The sequence below is a fragment of the Vicia villosa genome, linkage group LG2 (genome assembly GCF_029867415.1).
Source record: "Vicia villosa cultivar HV-30 ecotype Madison, WI linkage group LG2, Vvil1.0, whole genome shotgun sequence".
In the NCBI taxonomy this organism is placed as follows: Eukaryota; Viridiplantae; Streptophyta; class Magnoliopsida; order Fabales; family Fabaceae; genus Vicia; species Vicia villosa.
Window position 1 is genome coordinate 162,341,211 of NC_081181.1, and position 18,411 is coordinate 162,359,621.

The 18,411-nt window shown below is 30.7% G+C and overlaps 1 protein-coding gene across 1 annotated transcript; it reads left to right on the plus strand.

Moving 5' to 3' along the window:
- The first annotated feature begins 15,719 nt into the window (after nt 1-15,719).
- Nucleotides 15,720-16,952, plus strand: LOC131647291 (two-component response regulator 24-like). Its single transcript, XM_058917201.1, has 2 exons — nt 15,720-16,047; nt 16,690-16,952. Exons 1-2 carry the CDS (start codon nt 15,766-15,768, stop codon nt 16,861-16,863), a joined length of 456 nt encoding a protein of 151 aa, XP_058773184.1. The 5' UTR covers nt 15,720-15,765; the 3' UTR covers nt 16,864-16,952.
- Nucleotides 16,953-18,411: the final 1,459 nt, after the last annotated feature.

Here is an 18,411-nt window from a genome sequence, read left to right on the forward strand (position 1 = left end):
ATTTTAAAAATTAATTGATTATTTAATTTAAATTTATTAAATATTTTAATAATTAGTTGAATTACTATTAAACTATTTAATTATTATTTAATTTGAATTAATTTGAAATAAATAAATATTTATTTGTGTGTTATTTAATTTCAATTACATATAATTTAATTTATTTCTAATTGATTAAATATATTGAGGTTTTACATTTAATAAATTTTATTTTTAAATTGGTGTATTATTTGAAATTAGTAAATCAAAGAGGTTCGAAACCCCGTTGATATAAATTTTATAATTTTTGTTTTAAATTCATAATTATTTAATATTATTAAAAATCTTGGAAATTATTTTTTATGAATGCATATTGGCCTAGTGGTAAAGACTTAAGATATTGTGTAATAGTATTGAGTTCGATTCCTTATAAAAAACAATTTTGTCTTTATGTTATTATTAAAAATCAGAATTGTTTAAAAATTAAATTATAATTAAAAATTAATTTAATATTTAAAAAATGAAAATAAAAAATAAAAGCCAACGTGGCAGTCTAGTCACGGTTTAAAAATATAAAAAAACCGATTTGATAAAAATATTAACAGAAGGACTATTATGGTCCGGTTAAATTAAAAACTAACAGAAGGACTAATATGGTCCGGTTAAATTTTGTAAGAGATTAAATCGAGTCCTTTTTTTTCTGAGGGACTAATTTGGGTTGTGTGATTTTTGTGAGGGACCAAAATGGTCTTCATTCTAAAAAATTTTACATCATAAATATTATTTTTTTATATATAAAAATATTTAGATCAATAATAAAAATTTTCTCGTATACAAATATTATTTATGTTATCTATCATTTAGAAAAATATTTGGATCAATAGTAAATTTTCGTATATAAAAATATTTAAATTAATAATAGATTTTTTTCCGTATATCATTTTTAAATCAAAATTTTGGATCATTAATAGAGTTTTTCCATATACAAATATTATTACATTTGCGTATCGTTTACATAAAAATATTTAGATCAATAATAGTTTTTTTCTGGTATACCTTTTTTGAATAAAAATTTTGTGGATCATAAATACCATTACTCGTATATAAAAATATCTAGATCAATAATAGATTTTATTCCCGTATACAAATATACTTTTTTCGTAGATATATACATTTCCCCTATTTACATTAATAACATATGTGAAATGACATCAATAACAACTAATTTTTCTAATATTTAACTGTGCAAACATTATTTTAATTGTATAAACTTCATTAATAACATATATTAATATAATATTTTAAATCATATAAAATTAAAGTTAACGATAAGTGACACATATTTTGGCTCTGTTTGGTAAGACATGTTTTCGAGCTTATGTCTTATGTCTTATGTCATATAAGCTCATATGATAATTTAGATCCGTTTGGTAACGGTCTTTTTATCATGAACTTATAGCTTATTTTACTAGCTTATAGCTTATTTTCCAGACGCTATTTCAGATAGCGTTTTAACTTATGTCTTATAGCTTATTACTTTTTCTTCCTTTTTTATCCTTGTTATTTTAGTTAAAATCCATTTTTAACCATTATAATTTATTTTAATTTAAAATAAAATAATTATATATTAAATATCTTTTATGTCACTTTACATTTATAAGTTAATTGAACTGCTAATTTTACCAAACACTTCAATTAACTTATAAGCTTTCAGTCTCAACAATCCGTTATAAGCTATAAGCCATCAGTCATAAGCTATAAGCTATCAGCTAGCTTATCAGTCAACCGTTATTTTTACCAAACAGACCCTTTGTATTTTATCCAATGACACATATTTTGAACTATATTTTTAGATTCATTTTAATTGAAATAATTTTTTAACTAAAATTATTATTATTTTGTTAAAAATATTGTATGTTAAAATAAAAATTATTTTAAATTATATTTCTTCGTTATTAATATTTAATTACTAAATTTAATTTTTTTTAAATTAAATATTATTTTAAATGTAAATTAATAATCATTTAAAATGATTATAATAATTTTTTATTAAAAACTAATTTATTGAAATATTTTTATTAATAATTTATTAGAAATAATAATAATAATAATAATAATAATAATAATAATAATAATAATAATAATAATAATAAAGTATTAAAATGTGAAAAGTGAAAAATGAAAAAGTGAAAAAGTGAAAAGTAAAAGTGAGTTGGAAAGTGAAAAGTGGGTTGGAAAAAACAACAAAAGACATTTTTTGCCCACAAATTATTAATTTAGACTAAGATAACAAAAGAGTATTTTTGTGATTTCCATAACAACAAATTTTCTTATATTATAGATAGCAAAGCAATCAATATAAAAAAAAAAAGAAGAGATAAATGGTACATGATACAACAAGTGATGCTAAAAAAACAAAGAATCAACAAAAATAAATGTCATCAGAAAAAATAACTACGCCAACACCAACCTGAATCTATTTAATGATAAAAGCAACACATCATCGGAAAGTGAAAGTTGAAGGAAGTAAACTAGATTGCATGTAGAAAATATAGGAGGATAGTTGGTCACCCAACGCACCCATAAATTCAAAGGCATACGAGTGGGTCACGCTCCCAGTCACGCAAGGAAAGAGCATAAATCGGAGCATGAGAATGAACTCACTTCCAAGTCTCACTAATTATCAAATTTACCTAGTGAGTAACTGAGAAACTCTCATGATAAAAAATGATTTTGTTACGCAATATCCTAATAATCTAGACCACTAAATGCCATATCGAAAGCATACCTCGACCTAGTTCTTGGAAGAAAAAAAACCTCTAGGATTCATAAGATCGACAAGAAAGTGGTAACAGCATCCTCACCCACCTAAGCACCTTGTAACAAATCAACGAGGCGGCCTTACACTTTGTATTAATATATTTGCAAAGGGACCACAAAGGAAAATGTGGAGGCAAAGGATATAACATCTCGCCCAAAACATCTCTCTAGATGAGTCACCTTCTCCTCGAATATGTCATCCACTCCTTTGGCAACTCACCCAAAGCGTGCGATCCTAGGAGGTGGCGTAACCATATTCCACAACGGTATAAAAGAAGTCTTGAGGTAGTTAATCATGTTATCTTGAATAATATAGGATTAACTACTCACTCCCATATTTTTTTCAAAGGTGGTTATTATTCTCAAGGGGCCTAGGATCCAGGCCTAATACTCTTATAAATACTTCAACCCTGAAGCTAAGAGAACGATTGAATATTCACATAAATAGATACACAGAGCTTCTCACCTCAGTACGTGAGTTAGCTCTAAACTCTACGACAAACCCTAGAGCATCTAACAACCATTAATCATTAGGGGTTGTCAAGTATTATATGTTTCCATCATTAACATCTCTGAAAATTCCAGGAGGAACAAGTTCTCTGGTGTTAAGTAAGTTGTATGCCAAAAAATTAACTCGGGCAATCATCTGGCTCATAGTCATAATGCATTGTGGTTGGTTGTCAGAGTAATATTGAGAAGAGCTTTAGTATAAGGAGTGTGAGAGATCTCATAATCAAAGTCCTCAAGATTTGTAGTTCCAGTCTGCTAAGATGCTTGTTGTTAAGGTGAATTTTTTTTACAATTAGAAGCTTATTATTCTTCCTAAGGACCATTATGAACCAAGAATCCATCCTAATTTTTTATTTGCTTCAAATTGAGATTCCATTTCCCAATTTCAGTTCAACTTTCAATTGAATCCTCCATTTCTAAATTGAATCCAACATGCATCCAAATTTTTGTAATCAAGTCACCTATGGTAACCACGTGCTTACCTTTCTTCGACATTCTAACATATGTTAAACTACCCCACTTGCTCACTTTGTCTCATTGTTGTTGGCAAGTAGACAGGTGACAACATCATTGGTTTCTTACACTTGTCCCAGGTTAAACTTCTTTAGAATTAGCACGTGTGTAGTCACATAGTGAATAAGACGAATTTTCATAGTCATAAATCCCATAATAAAAGGGAAGTTATGACTTGTTGATGAATTGATTAAAATATATTGCGAATAATATAAAATATCAAAATTTTCCATAACAATGGAGGCCTCAGAAGTGTAGAGAGAGCCGGAGCAAGGTAAATCACAAATAATAGAAAATTCCAACATGTAGAGAAATGTGGGTCTTACTTACCTAAATTGTGATGACCTCGTTTTTGTAGTTGAGGTTTGATTAAAATATTCTTATCAACTTTGTAAATATCTCTCTAGGGTTATTGTAGATATAACTCCTTAGATTCATTTGAATAAAGGAGTTGAAGAATTCAAACTTCCCAAAGTAACTTTCATTAACACAATGAGTTGGGATGAGAGAATGGTTGACAAATTTCTTGTTGAAGTTTTTTTCTTGAGCTTGTGACGAGAGTTCTTTGGAAACATACACTTGATAAGAAGAACTATCGGTGATACGAGTTCTCTTGTGTTCCATTTGGAGATAATGATGAATAAATCACACAAACAACAACAGCAACAACAACAAAAAATAAGAAAGTATAAGCAAAATGGTGAATATGAAAGAGATGAAGAAAAAAGTGAAAGATGTTATCTTTTTGTTGTAAGCCTTATAATATATATTAGGAGTTGTTTTAATCAAGTAAGTATTTAATTCTAATTGATTTTTGATTGGGTTTCTGAAATAGTTACAATATTTTGATTGACTTATGAATACGTCATTCTTTGTTTGTTTAATTTGCAACCCCAGGAAGTAATTCAATTTTCTCATCACAAACATATCAAATTCTCCTTGTATATTACTTGAGAATTATTCACACAAGGTTATGTATTTTTAGCAATGATCAACTCTCTCCAAATTATTTTTTTATTTGTCCTCAAACAAAATCAATATACATGGTTCAGAAAATGTATTATGTAGTGATCATGAAATGTCTCAAAACTGGATCAAGAAGTTTTTGAAATCATCTTTGAATTATGACATGATTTATCTTTAAATACAAGTTCATAATCAACATTACAAGCATCCATAAACTATAGAATGAAAATAAATAAATAAATGTTTTAGCAAATTATGATTTAAAATATGTCCAGATCAACAGTCAATTATTTATCAAAATCATTACACCATTTGTATATCACTCAAATTGATTAGTGTTTTTCTCAATTATTAAATCATGCATCAACTATAGATATATTTTTGCATTTCCCCTGAGAAATATCACAAGATACGTAATTAATCATGAACTACTAAGGTCTTTGTTTTTTGTTGTAACATGGCTATGTTACAAAAATATTGGTTTTTCTGGGATTTCAAATATGCTTCTCAGATAAAAAAATAAATATTGATGTTTTCTTTTCTTTTTCAAAATGTATTTTTTTCTTCGCCTTACAACTTCTTTTGGTGATTTTTTCTTTTTGTAAGTTTGGACATTTTTGGCTTTTCTATCTTTTTATTTATGATTGTCAAATTACATTATTTTACTTTTTGATCACAGTCACCATTTACTACTTGATATCTTAACTTTTTCAAACATTTCCTTCCTCCCTAACTTTATCATTTTTGTGTACCCTTGAAATTCTAGTGCTATCATATCTTTATGACAGAGTATGGAAATTGTTTTTCTTTAAAAACCAGATAAAGTTGTAATTTAAAAAAAAATGTTTTCGCGTTTTAAAGCTCAAAGGGTTTGTCAAAGGATCACACTCTCACAAAGTATGTCTTTTGATCAAGTAGTTTTTCAGACAATAAACAAATAATCTATTGATCATATCCACAGCATCATATACACCATGTAACAGCAAGAATGATGCAAAATTATCATAGTTAAAATGCATGTCTACTATAATTCGTTTATGTAAAACATATAGTACGCCCTCATCTCACTTGGCTTTAGGCTTATGCTTGTTAACTTACATTGATAAGTTGTCACTAAACAAGTGATAAATTTAAAATATGAATTAAGCAACTAATTTATGATCACGCTACTTATTTAAAGATAATCATGAATGAAGCATTTAAAAGAATAAACCTTTTTACCACACCATCTTTCTTAATTTTTTACTTAGCCTAGGCTTTGAATCATCTACATTTGAAAATTTCAATTTATTTGAACTATTTGCAAACAAACATTAGAAAAAAATTGATTTTTTTAATTTTTTTGAACAAGTACTTAAATAAATCAATTAAAACCACGTGTGTTTTTGGCTTGTATGCTCATTTTATATCTCCATTGTATTTCACCCCCGTGTAGAAAAGTTTTTTATGTCCTTAAGTCATCGAGATTAGGTTGTCGTGCACAAGAAGCATCATATCTATCTAAGTCAGACAAATCTCGCTAAGCAATTTTGGTGCAGCGAAACCCACTCAGCAGGCCACGAAACTCGCTTAACGGGTTATTTGATACCTTTTGTGTACCTACTATACTTTGTTCAAATTTCACACACATTCATGCAAAACACACATATTTCATTCATAGATGATTTCCAAATGATACTCAAATGTTTAGAGAGTTTATACATGCTCATGTACCTAGTACAAAATGACCAACATGTCAAAATATCCACTTGTATGTGGTGTTTGTAAGTAATACACATCAGAACATACAAATTGTTCAAAAATGAATAAAATTAACTACAAAGCAGTAAATGAAAGTAATTTGAAGTATACGATAATGGAGACACGATTGCAACAACTCAATCATCATCATCATTTTTTTTCACACTCGACTCATTCTTCTTTGTATGTTTACTCACTTCCATCTTATAGATTTAAATACAGTGTGTGATTTTAATGAGGCACCCCATCTTTTTAAAGTTGTATATATATTCTAGAAAATGTACGTTAATGGTAGGATGAATCCTTATGCTATTGAAGATGTTGGATCCTCGTTGAGGAATCCTTGCCACCCTTATAGGCAATACAAATGTTGGACTTTCACTAGAATATCATTGCTACCCTTAGAGGTAATACAAATGTTGAGTTTCCATTATATATTTTTGCCGCCCTTAGATATGATACAAATGCTAGACGTTCATGTAATTTTTAGATGTAACCTAAGAGGAGGGAGTGAATTAGGTTTGCAGGATTTTTGTCGTTTTTGCGCTAAGTTTCTTAACTTGTTAAAATTTTTGGAAGCGATAATGGTTATGTTACGTATTAAGAAGATAAAATGCAGAATTTTAAAGTGCATAAAATATATAAGACACGAGGATTTATACTAGTTTCTCTTGCCAATTTTAGAGTACCTCCAATCCCTCTATTCTCTTATAGGATTTGCCTCTATTATTTAGATTCTTGTACATGTCTCATACTATGACCATTTTACAACCTTCTAACACTGCCACCAAGAAAGAAAATTCCTTTCTTAAACTTATACTTTTTATCACAACTTTGATGAATAAGTACACCACATACTTTGCAAACACTTTTGAAGAATTTTTTGTTGTTGGCTTGAATTTCCAAATTAACACTTGTAATATTTAACTTATCTTTCTTGTATTAAAATTCAAACATGGTATAACTTGAGTGCTCAAAATTTGTATTGAAACTTTTAAGATATGTGAAAGATGTAAAGTTTCAAAAACTTGAAATATGAATGAATATTTTAAAAGAATGCTCGAATCATATGAAAATTGAAATTGAAAGAGGTGGGTTTGGTTTATGGTGTATAGTATCTTATATACACCCTTAGGAATCTTTATGAATGGATGTATAAGTTTGAAAATATTCCATGAAGCTTTGCCATGTAAACAAACATGTTGTTTCATGAAAAAATGCACTGCTTCGAGTGGTAATCAATTACCATAAAGTTATAATCAATTACCAAAGAAACAACTTCTAAAAAATTCAAAATTTTCAAACTAATAACCGATTACCACTATGGTGTAATCAATTACCACTGCAATTTTCTCAAAAGTTCAACAACTTTAAACTTTACTTCAAAGGTTTTCATGCATTTTGTTTTAAGAAGTTTGTAGATGAAGTTTGAGAAGTGTTTATGAGCATTCAAAGTAATATAACATAATTTGTAATATGTAACTTTAATTTTGATAATCATTCCAATTATTCTCTTTATTTCCAATAATCAATCTTCATGACAACTTCATCTTTGATATGCACTTCTCACCAAACCTTTTTACTTTTTCTTCTTTGATATATACTTGTGTTCATCAAAACTAACCCAAGTATAAGAGATCTTATTCACAATCTACCCCTTTTTATGTTGAAAAATATTTTGTTATTGTGTTTTTGACAAAGATTGAAACCCTCTAGTTGTATGACTCCCCCTCAATTATTAAATATTGTAGTCCTTGTAATCATATATACCTGCAACCTTGATTGTACAAAAAAACACAATACGAACCAACATTTTCTCCCATTTTAGACATTATTAAAAAGAATAAAAAATGGTAATCTTTATATTTTTCTTCTTTGACATATACTTGTCTTCATCAAAACCAAGCCAAGTAGAAGTGACCTTCTCCGCAATCTCCCTTTTTTGATGATGACAAATATGGAACCTTATCTTGCAAGTTATTTTTAGGTGATATGCCCTTAATTAAAACAATAAATTTTGATGATGACAACTAATGTTTAGTGATGATAAGTGATAATTACTCCCTTATGACAACAAATAAAATCAAGAACAAAGTGGTTAAAGTGTTAAAAGATGCAAACTAAATTATTAGAGTTTTATGGACTTGACTCTCCAATGGTGGAAACCAAATGGAACATAGCTTAAGCATCATCTCAAGTGAACTTAGGCAAGTTTCCACAGGACAAAAACAGCTGACAAGATTTGAAATATGTGAAAGAACGACCAGAACATTTGAGTGAATACATTGTAAAAGCATAAAGGCAATCTTGGAAAAGTGCATGTTTAAATCACACACACACACACACACACAAACTAGTTTTTCTCAAGAAAACATTTATATAAATTCCTTGAAGTTGTATCAGCTAAGTAAAGAGACAACGTCTTAATGAGGTGTAATAGATAAATATCATTCCTTTCCATTTTAACCTAGTAATTTATTCATTTGAAGGCAAACAATCAATAGAAGTATGTTGCCAATTGATTGGCAAGTCATAAAAGGCCATAAAATATATTTCTTTTTTGTGTCATCCTCTAGAATATAAATAAAGGTCCCTTACCACACTTTTAACCATCCCTTATACAGGCTGAATTCGAGATGAGTCTGATGGGAGAACTCAAGTTCTTTTGAGGAATCCAGATTAACCAAAGTATTGAAGGGACATTTATCCATCGGAGCAAGTACACCAAAGAATAATATGAAGAAGTTTGACATATCATAATGCAAGGTAGCGAAGACTCTTATGCATCATACATGTATTCTGGGGAAGGATAAGGTAAGCATTAAGTTATATCAGAAAGTATACAAATTTATTATAGGTTCTCTCTTATACTTAACTGCTTCTAGGCTTTACATCTTATTCAATGTATGCTTATGTACTCGCTTCCAATCAGATCATATAGAATCTCTCTTAACATATGTTAAGAGGATCTTTTGTGTATCTAAAAGGTACTACTAACCTTGGTTTGTGTTATAGAAAATCCAAATAATACAAGTTAGTAGGTCATTGGGATGTTGACTATGCTGAAGATAAACTAGAAAGGAAAAGCTCTTCTGAAAGGTGTCAGTTTCTGGACGACAATCTAAACTCATGGTCCAAAAAAAAGGAGTCAACAATTGCGCTATCAACGGTAGAAGCTGAGTATATTGCAGTTCCTGGATGCAACACTCAAATCCTCTAGATGAAGAGCCAACTAGAATAATTTCAAATATATGAGAGTAATGTTCCTATTCCTTGTGATAATACATTTGTTATATGTTTATCTAAGAATCCCATTTTACATTCAAGAGCTAAGCATATTGAGATTAGGCATCATTTCACACGATACTATGGTTCTCTCTAGTACCTAGGTCTGGCCGTACTGTTAATTCTGTCATTTTTTACTTTTCATGAGATAATTTTGAAAGCTTTGTACGAATGATGAGGAACTAATCCCCGAAGGCAATTTCTACTGGTTACGGTTTCCAATACTTTGAGGTTTTTAATCTTTAATTCAATTTTTTTCCCTTTCGATATTAATCTATATATCTTGTTTGCTTAATTTGAGTTATATAGAATATTATTGATTTATACCAATTGATTTATGTTCCTTGACTTTTATCGTACTTTATTTGTTTTGTTTTCTTTCAATTTTTGTTTTGTTTTGTTTTCAGTTCTTAATAAAAAAAACATCTTTTTGAAAGTTTTAGGCTATAGATTAATTTGTGGTTAGTTGTGGAGACTTGGGAAAAGTTCACAAGATCGGTATTGTCTTAACACCGTAAGTCTCCTGCATATGGAAGTTAATTTGAAAACTTATTATGACATACCCTTGAATTCTCATTCTCTAATAGCTATTGAGTAGTTTATCTTTGCAGTCAGCACCATCTCACACATGCTCTACGTAAGGAAGCCGATGAAAATAAGTGAGTGATCCAAGTTTTATTTGAAAAAATAAGAAAGAAAAAAGAAAAGGAATGCACCTTCTAAGTTTGGTGACCCTCACCCGGTCATTTAACCCAACGATTGTAGAACCTACAAAAAATTTATTTCAAGACTCGTTGTTAGTTGGTTCAGAGGTTTCTAGTGCTGAACTTGGTAGGGTGGTTTATGGTCCGATCCCCCGCAACTACAATTGGAGAATAAAAGGGGTATACCACTTAGGTACCAAAACCCCATGCAAAAAGGATCAGAGTCACTAACCGGTAGCCTTACTATGAGTGTGTGGAGATAACGGGCTTAATGTGATTGCGCCATAATGAAAAGAAGCAAAAATGAGGATGAGTAAGTTAGGCTTTAGCATAATAACGTGATTCAAAATGGTTTGTGTGTTCAGGAGGCTTATGTCTGCACAATTGTGGATTAATGTTCCTACCTTATCCTTAGTGTGCAAGATTAGTACCTATCGATGCAATCTTAACCGAAGAAGAGTTTGTAGCCTGGAATGAGTAACTGATGTTGTGTGTTTCTTGAGTTTGATTTTATTTTGCTCGGAGTGCAAAAGTTCAAGTGTGGGGGAATTTGATCAATGCATTTTGATGCACGTTCCTTTATGTTTGTACTTAGGCATTTCTATGGTTTGGTTTGTTTATTTTTCTATTTTATCATGTTTTTGTATTTCAATTTATTTTTATTGTTATTTGATTTTCGCACTTAATTTTCAGCATTAACAGTCTGTACTAAAATGATCATAACTGGAACTATGGGAATTCGATTGACGCGTTCTAATAATCGCTGGAAATCTAAGAGAAAGATCTACAACTTTCATGTTGGAGTCAAAGTCAGATTCAGAGCGCATATTTTCCAGAATTTCGTTTGAAGCTGCATCATTAGTTATTTTCTTTTTGGGTCATTTGTATTGGGTCTGGGTTATGTATTTGACCCAGTTGGGCTGTAAAACCGTTTGGTTCTCTCTAGTACCTAGGTCTGGCTGTACAGTTAATTCTGTTACTTTTTACTTTTCACGAGATAATTTTGAAAGCTTTGTACGAATAATGAGGAACTAATCCCCGAAGGCAATTTCTACTGGTTACGGCTTCCAATACTTTGAGGTTTTTAATCTTTAATTCAATTTCTTTTCCCTTTCGATATTAATCTAAATGTCTTGTTTGTTTAATTCGAGTTATATAGAATATTATTGATTTATACCGATTGATTTATGTTCCTTGACTTTTATCGTACTTTATCGTTGCTTAATCGTTAAAGTGTGTATGTTAGAATCACGTTTGCTTAATTCGTGATTGTGCTTAATCTGTTTGCTTTATTCGAAAAATAGGAATGAAACCTTATAATGTCAATTTCGCTTGTTAATTGGTGTTGTAATCGGTAGGGGAATAGAATCCGCTTAGGGAATTGAAGTTTATTGAACCAGTGATAAGTCGGTAACCGAATCGGTAGAATTGTCTTTTAGCTTATTTACATAATCACTTATTTTAATCACTTTTTCACTCTGTTATTATTAAATCGATCCTAAACCAAACCCCTCTAAATCGATTTTGATTAGTTAATATAATACAAGAATCCTTGCGATACGACTAGAGCCATTGTCGTTATACTACGCTTTTTAAAGTTACTCGTTTTTATCCGCGTGTGACAGGGGATCAGACTCCAATTATCAACTTCAACCATTAAACTGAAGGTTCTTTGAGAATGGTTTTAATTTTTCTGCTGAAATTGAAACTCAAGGCTGGGAATCGTTTTTCAACCGTCTTCAAGGGCCAATTTACCTTAAACTAGTTAGAGATTTTTATAAACATGCTTGTGTATCTCCAAGTAACCAAATATTCTCATGCGTTATGGGGAAGAAGATTTGTCTCACTGAAGAAATGGTTGCAAAGCTTATCAACCATGATGGTACTCGAAATAGGTGTTACGAAATGCCTCCCACTATGGAGAAGTTGGATGAAATGGCTGATGTTATTTTTCAAAATGGTAAAGATTCAAGTCATGCCAATAATATTCACAAAAATTTCAGAATTTGGCTCAAAAATTTTCTGGGTTGCATTCATCATCGTCTGTCCACCAACTTTCCTGACTATGTTAACACCAACCAGAAGTATATACTATTCTTCTTAGCTTCTCGAGTCAAACTAAATATGCTAGCAATCTTGTTCAAGTATCTGATGGAAATCATCAAAGAGAATAGAGACACTGTCTCCAAGCACAGAAAATGGATTCCCATGGGAAGACTTATTTTTGACATCCTTGTTGATAGTAAGCTAGGGGTGTGTCTAGGTCTTTCCAACGAATTGGAAATTGAAATTGGCATATCTCTGGACACCGGAAATATGAAGAATATGGCTTTGATCCCAGAAGTAATTGTTCTTCCCGATGCTATGGATAGGACTTCTGTCATTTCCATAAGGTTGATCATGGAAAGTTTTTTTGCTTTCGACTTTATGGAGTTTCTAGAAAGCATTCAGAAGATAACTGATGCAGGGAATCAAAAGAAGAGTTTTAATGCACCTTCTGAGTCTCCAAGAAAAAGGAATAAAAAAGCCTCCAAGAAAAATATTGGTGATGGTCCTTCTAGGACAACAAAATCTTCATCCAAGAGGGCTAAGACTTCTGCGTCTACTAGAAGACCCTTGGAAACAATTCCAGAAGTTACTGTTGGTTCTGAAAGCATGAAGATAGCTTATACAACTCCCGCTCAAACTTAAGTTTCTTAAGTCAAACCTTCTGTTAAGTTTCATACTATTGAGACTTCTTTTACTTCAGATAATAATATTAATAACATGTCATCCACACCTCCTTCATCTTCTACTGAAACACTTATTCCAGCACCTTCTCACACCACCTTTGGTGTTACGACCAATATTCAATCCACTAAATCCAACCATCTATTTCTATTTCTCAATCACAACCATCTTTACCTCAACAAACAAATACCTAACCTTCAAAAACACCTGATATAAAACAACCACCAACCATCCCTCAAACTCTGTTAACTCAAATTTTAACAAATGAAATTTCCATTCTATAACAACTACTGTTTGAAATCATTCCACCTAAAATTTTCTTTTCTAAATAAGACCCCATCCCATCGATTACTATTTCTTATGACTCTGAAAATGAAATCTTATCAGAAGCCTATACCTATGAACCATACTTTATCATGAGTATGGCAGATGACCTAACTCTTATAAATGCTTATACCACCCCTTCTGACCAAGACTTTCTAACAACCAATATCATTCCAACCAAACCTACCCTGGATAAATTATTATTGGACTTTGAATTTAAGGCGAAGGCAAGTTTACGCTCCGTGACATGTATTTGCAGAAGTTGTGTAAATCTAGCTAAGAGTGATGCAGTCTATAGTCATTTCAGAAAATTGATGACGTCTAGAACCAGAAAGCTTAATGAGATTTTTCATGACTCTGCTCATAAATCATTCCATGAGAAGCTCTCTAGAACCTTAGAACCATTTCTAGAGCTGATTAACCCAAAGCATCTACCTGGTCCTGAGCCAGAAGTTATTTTTGCACCTGAAGACTCTGCCTCTGTGCCAAAACTTCATATGATTGAATCCTCTTCTTCTAGACATGCTTATGATAAGCCTCATGCCGAGGAACCTGCTTCTGCACCATCATTTGAGATCGTGGTTGCTTCTGAAGTTACAAAGTCTACTACTTTTGAGTTTGTTGCTCTGCCCCGACTCTTTTGAAGACTCTGGACAAGATCAAGGAAGAGAATGTTGTTGTCAGATCGTGCTTGGATAAACAAGATCAGATGTTCAAGGACCAAGCTAAACAAATTCCAAGATTATCAGGATGTTTGAGATGATTATGTCTAGATTACCACCCCCCAGCTTATTTTTTTTACCTTTTTTAGTTTATCTTTCTATCGTCATATTAATTTCTATATCTTTATTTTTTAAAGATTAAAGAAAATTTTGCTTCGTTTCACTCTTATTCTTTTGCATTTTTTTATTGATGACAAAGAGGGAAAAGTATAGATGATTTTGATATATCTATCTTCCAATTGCTTATACTATACATATGTTCTGATATATTATGCCTATGATCTAACAATGTTTGATTGATCAAGAACTTTAAAAAAGTTCACTGAATATTTCTAGACATGCTTTATGAAGATAACTTGTGCTTTGAGTTGCATTTATAACCATACTGATATGAGTCATGAACCAAACCTTTGACTAAAGGAAATTCAACTAGACTATGATATCAACTAGAATCTGATACCTCATATGCCCTTATTGCAAGCCAACTCTGAGACAAAGTGAGATATATTAACCGGGCATGCCCAATCAGGCTCTGAGATAATTGAGATGACGAACCAGACAATTTCTATCAGACTCTGAGAAGTTAATAAGTATATTAATCAGGGAAGTGTTTCTTTTATGCTGATTAAAGTGTTTTATATGTCAAAAATATTTTATAAGTCTTGAATTCATAGGGAGCCTCTGAACATACCAAGATAATATTTGATGGCATACAACTCTAGAGGAACCTCTAATATGTTTTATGTGATTAAGCCAAGTAAAAATTATTCATAAAAATACAGTGTTTGTTGATAAAGCAAAATCATCTTGGCGGGTGGACTAGAGGTAGCTTTGTTAACAGTGAACCAAGATAAAAATAATTATGTTCATTTATTTTTGTTCTTGTTTTATCTTTGTTTGTTCGGGTAGAAAAATTTTCAAGTCTAGAAACCCAATTCAACCCTCCTTTCTTGTGTTTCTTATACCTTCAGTATGTTGAAGCTTTTTTACTTCCGATTGTTAAATGTATAAAAATTAAGTTTTTAAAGTAATAATATACGTATCAAACTTTATTTAAGAATATTAATTACAAATTAAATTATTAGGATAACAAAACGCGCGTTACGACAAAATATGAATCAATTATGCAACTTTTCCCTTTTTCAATTTAAGTTAATATTTGACTAAATATTTTCATAAATATTTTTTAATATTATTGTATTACATTTAGAATTAATTTTAATTATATCTTTTCAATACATTGTCTATATAAACATTTTCTTGTCCTTGATAAAAAAATACAAATTTTCATAGATTATAAGGTTAGAGGCAAATTTTCATTTGTGATAAAAATATCATCACTAAAATGTTTAAGAATAAATTTCTGTAGAGACTTGGAAATAGATTTCATATTCCCACCCTCTTTATCCTTTATACATATCAATTATTTTGTTTGTTTGTTTTTTGTTGCAGAAATTACAATTGGTCAAACAATGAGTGCAGGGACAACTGGATATAAACGGCTAAGAAAGCCAGAGGAGACAAGAATGAGAATCAGAAAACATGATTCAGATGAACCTTCTTATCCCATGACTGCATTGCTAGTAGATAGTGTGGATGCAAATAGACATTTGGAGCATCAAATACTTGAATCAATAGGCGTTCAAACAGAACCTGCGAATAACGCTCATGAAGCAATGCAACTGTTGCTTACTGGGGTGAATTTTGACGTCATATTTGTTGATTTTGATTTGCCCATGATAAGTGGACCCCAGGTATCAATAATTTCTTTCTTCTTTTCTAGATCAGATACCAGTTGTTAGGGGTGGAAATAGGCTAGGCTAGGCTAGGCTTTAGAAGGCCTGAGCCTGGCCTACGATAAACTTAAAAGGCCTAAGCCTGGCCTAAGGCCTATCATAGGCTCAGTTTTTTAGCCTGGCCTGGCCTTTTTAAAAGCCTGGCCTGGCCTGAAAGCCTATTTAAAAAGCCTATATCTTATTAAAGTTTTCAATTAATCTGTATAACTTAAGAAGTCTTGTAGGTCGACCTATATATACATATATAAGTGAACCTATTTAGCATTTGTTATATATATATATATATAGTAGCCTATTTAGCTTTTTTTTTTCTAATATATATGCATACATGAACCAACTTATTTAACATATCTCTAATATATATGAAAATATAGGCCGGCCTATAAGGCTTCATAGGCTTTTTTAATAGCCTAAGCCTGGCCTATTAAATAAAATAGGCTTTTAAAAAAGCCTAAGCCTGACCTCTTTATTAAATAGGCCTGGCCTAGCCTAGGCCTATGTAGGCTGGGCCGTAGGCCCCTGTAGGCCGGCCTGGCCTATTCCCACCCCTACCAGTTGTTATATCTACTACTAAAATGTTTTTTATTGTATTTTATTTAGTTCGTGATGGATATACGTGTGCTGGGGATTCAAAGCAAAATAATAGGGATGTTATCAAACTTTAATGGTCATAATTCACAAATGTTTTTTGAAGCAGGAGTTAATGGCAATACTCAGAAACCTTTGACTCGAGAAACTTTTGAACACATCTTTCAAATCATTCGCATCATGTGAATCTAATGTTCATTATTGTTATGATGTGTTATGCTTATGCTTTGTAAAAGATTCATTGACTATTTGAGTTTAAATATTAAATAAGTAATAAAATGTAAGGGATGAAAAATAAAAGTAGTTTATCTACCATATAAAATATTTATGCTTTTTGAATATTGTTTTTAGTATATTTGTTCATTATTTCTAACAAATATAATTTATCTTATATATTTTTGTAATGTATCGTCGATGATATGATATACATTTTAGTCTTTAAAAAATTTGATATAAGTCATAAATCTCAATCGAGGATTGACTACTTTATTTAGATAAGTGATAAATTACTTTAAAAATAAAGTTTTAAAAATTGGATGGTCGATTCAATTAGTGGGTTCGAAAATCAGAACTAAAGTTAATCCCTTCATGCTAAAACATAAATGATGGGCTAAAATTAGTAAAATTGATTAAACTCGTTTGAAGTAACAAACCAAAAATGGTTTTATGAAGCCCACACAGTCCACATATTCATGCGGAACGAACCATTTTATTTTTAATCATTTTTTATTTTATATTTTGCTAGCCGCGTAAAAACGTTTGCCTTCGTAAAAAGAAAACCATTTGCCTTCTATGAATTTCTCTTATTTCATAACTTTCATGAATGAAATCGTTTTCTTTCTATCACGCTTTTAACTTCTTCCCCTTCAACAATCACCAATAGTTGAGAACATTGTTAAAATTCAAACTATCAAGACACTTCGGAGATGCACATCCGGACCACACCAAACTTTGGAGATGCACATCTAGACCACACCAAACTTCGTCCGGTGATGCATTTCCAGACTCAATGTTTATTTTTCAGCATCAAACTTGGATTAATGCAAGGAATAAGGGATGAAATGAATGATCTTTATATGTAATTCCAGCTTGTTTTCGCACAAGAATGATGCTTTAGTGCTTTGGTGTTGAAAAGTTGATTGAGAAAAACTGAAGTTTTTCAAAAAAAATTGCAATGAAGTTTCTTTTAGAAGAAGCTTATGCAATTTGGTGTTTTATCGACTTCCCACTGGACATTTCTGGATATGCATATCTAGAAATATCAACTCAATTTTAATCAGTTGCATGAATAAAAAAATCCCATAATTGATTGCGGGGGGTATTTCGAAGCCGCATCTCTGGATACGCCTAAACAGTCTACAGAGATGCATCTTCAAACTACTTTTTTATAAATTGGGGTGATCAAGAAAGAAAAGATTGACTTAATTTTAAGTGAAGTTCGGCGATGCATCTCCAAATATTTAAAGGATAATTTTAAATTTTTAAAGACATGATAACCTCATACAAGAGTGAAAATAACATTTCCCATTTTTCATAGAGAATAAATTAAAATTTAGATTATTTATAGCAACTAAAAATATATTTAACCCTAAAAAAATTATAGAAATAAATCTATCAAATTAACACAGACAGATTAATTATTCCAACAATTTTTTTCATAACAAAAAAACTAACTAATTCTATCAAAGATCAAAGGATCAATACAACTACATATGTCAAAATAAAGATGATAAC

Excerpts from the sequence above, each read along its gene's own strand:
- LOC131647291 (XM_058917201.1), top strand. The coding sequence starts at position 15,766 with ATGAGTGCAGGGACAACTGGATATAAACGGCTAAGAAAGCCAGAGGAG. Across the intron at positions 16,048-16,689 it reads CCATGATAAGTGGACCCCAG|TTCGTGATGGATATACGTGT; the intron begins GTATCAATAATT and ends TATTTTATTTAG.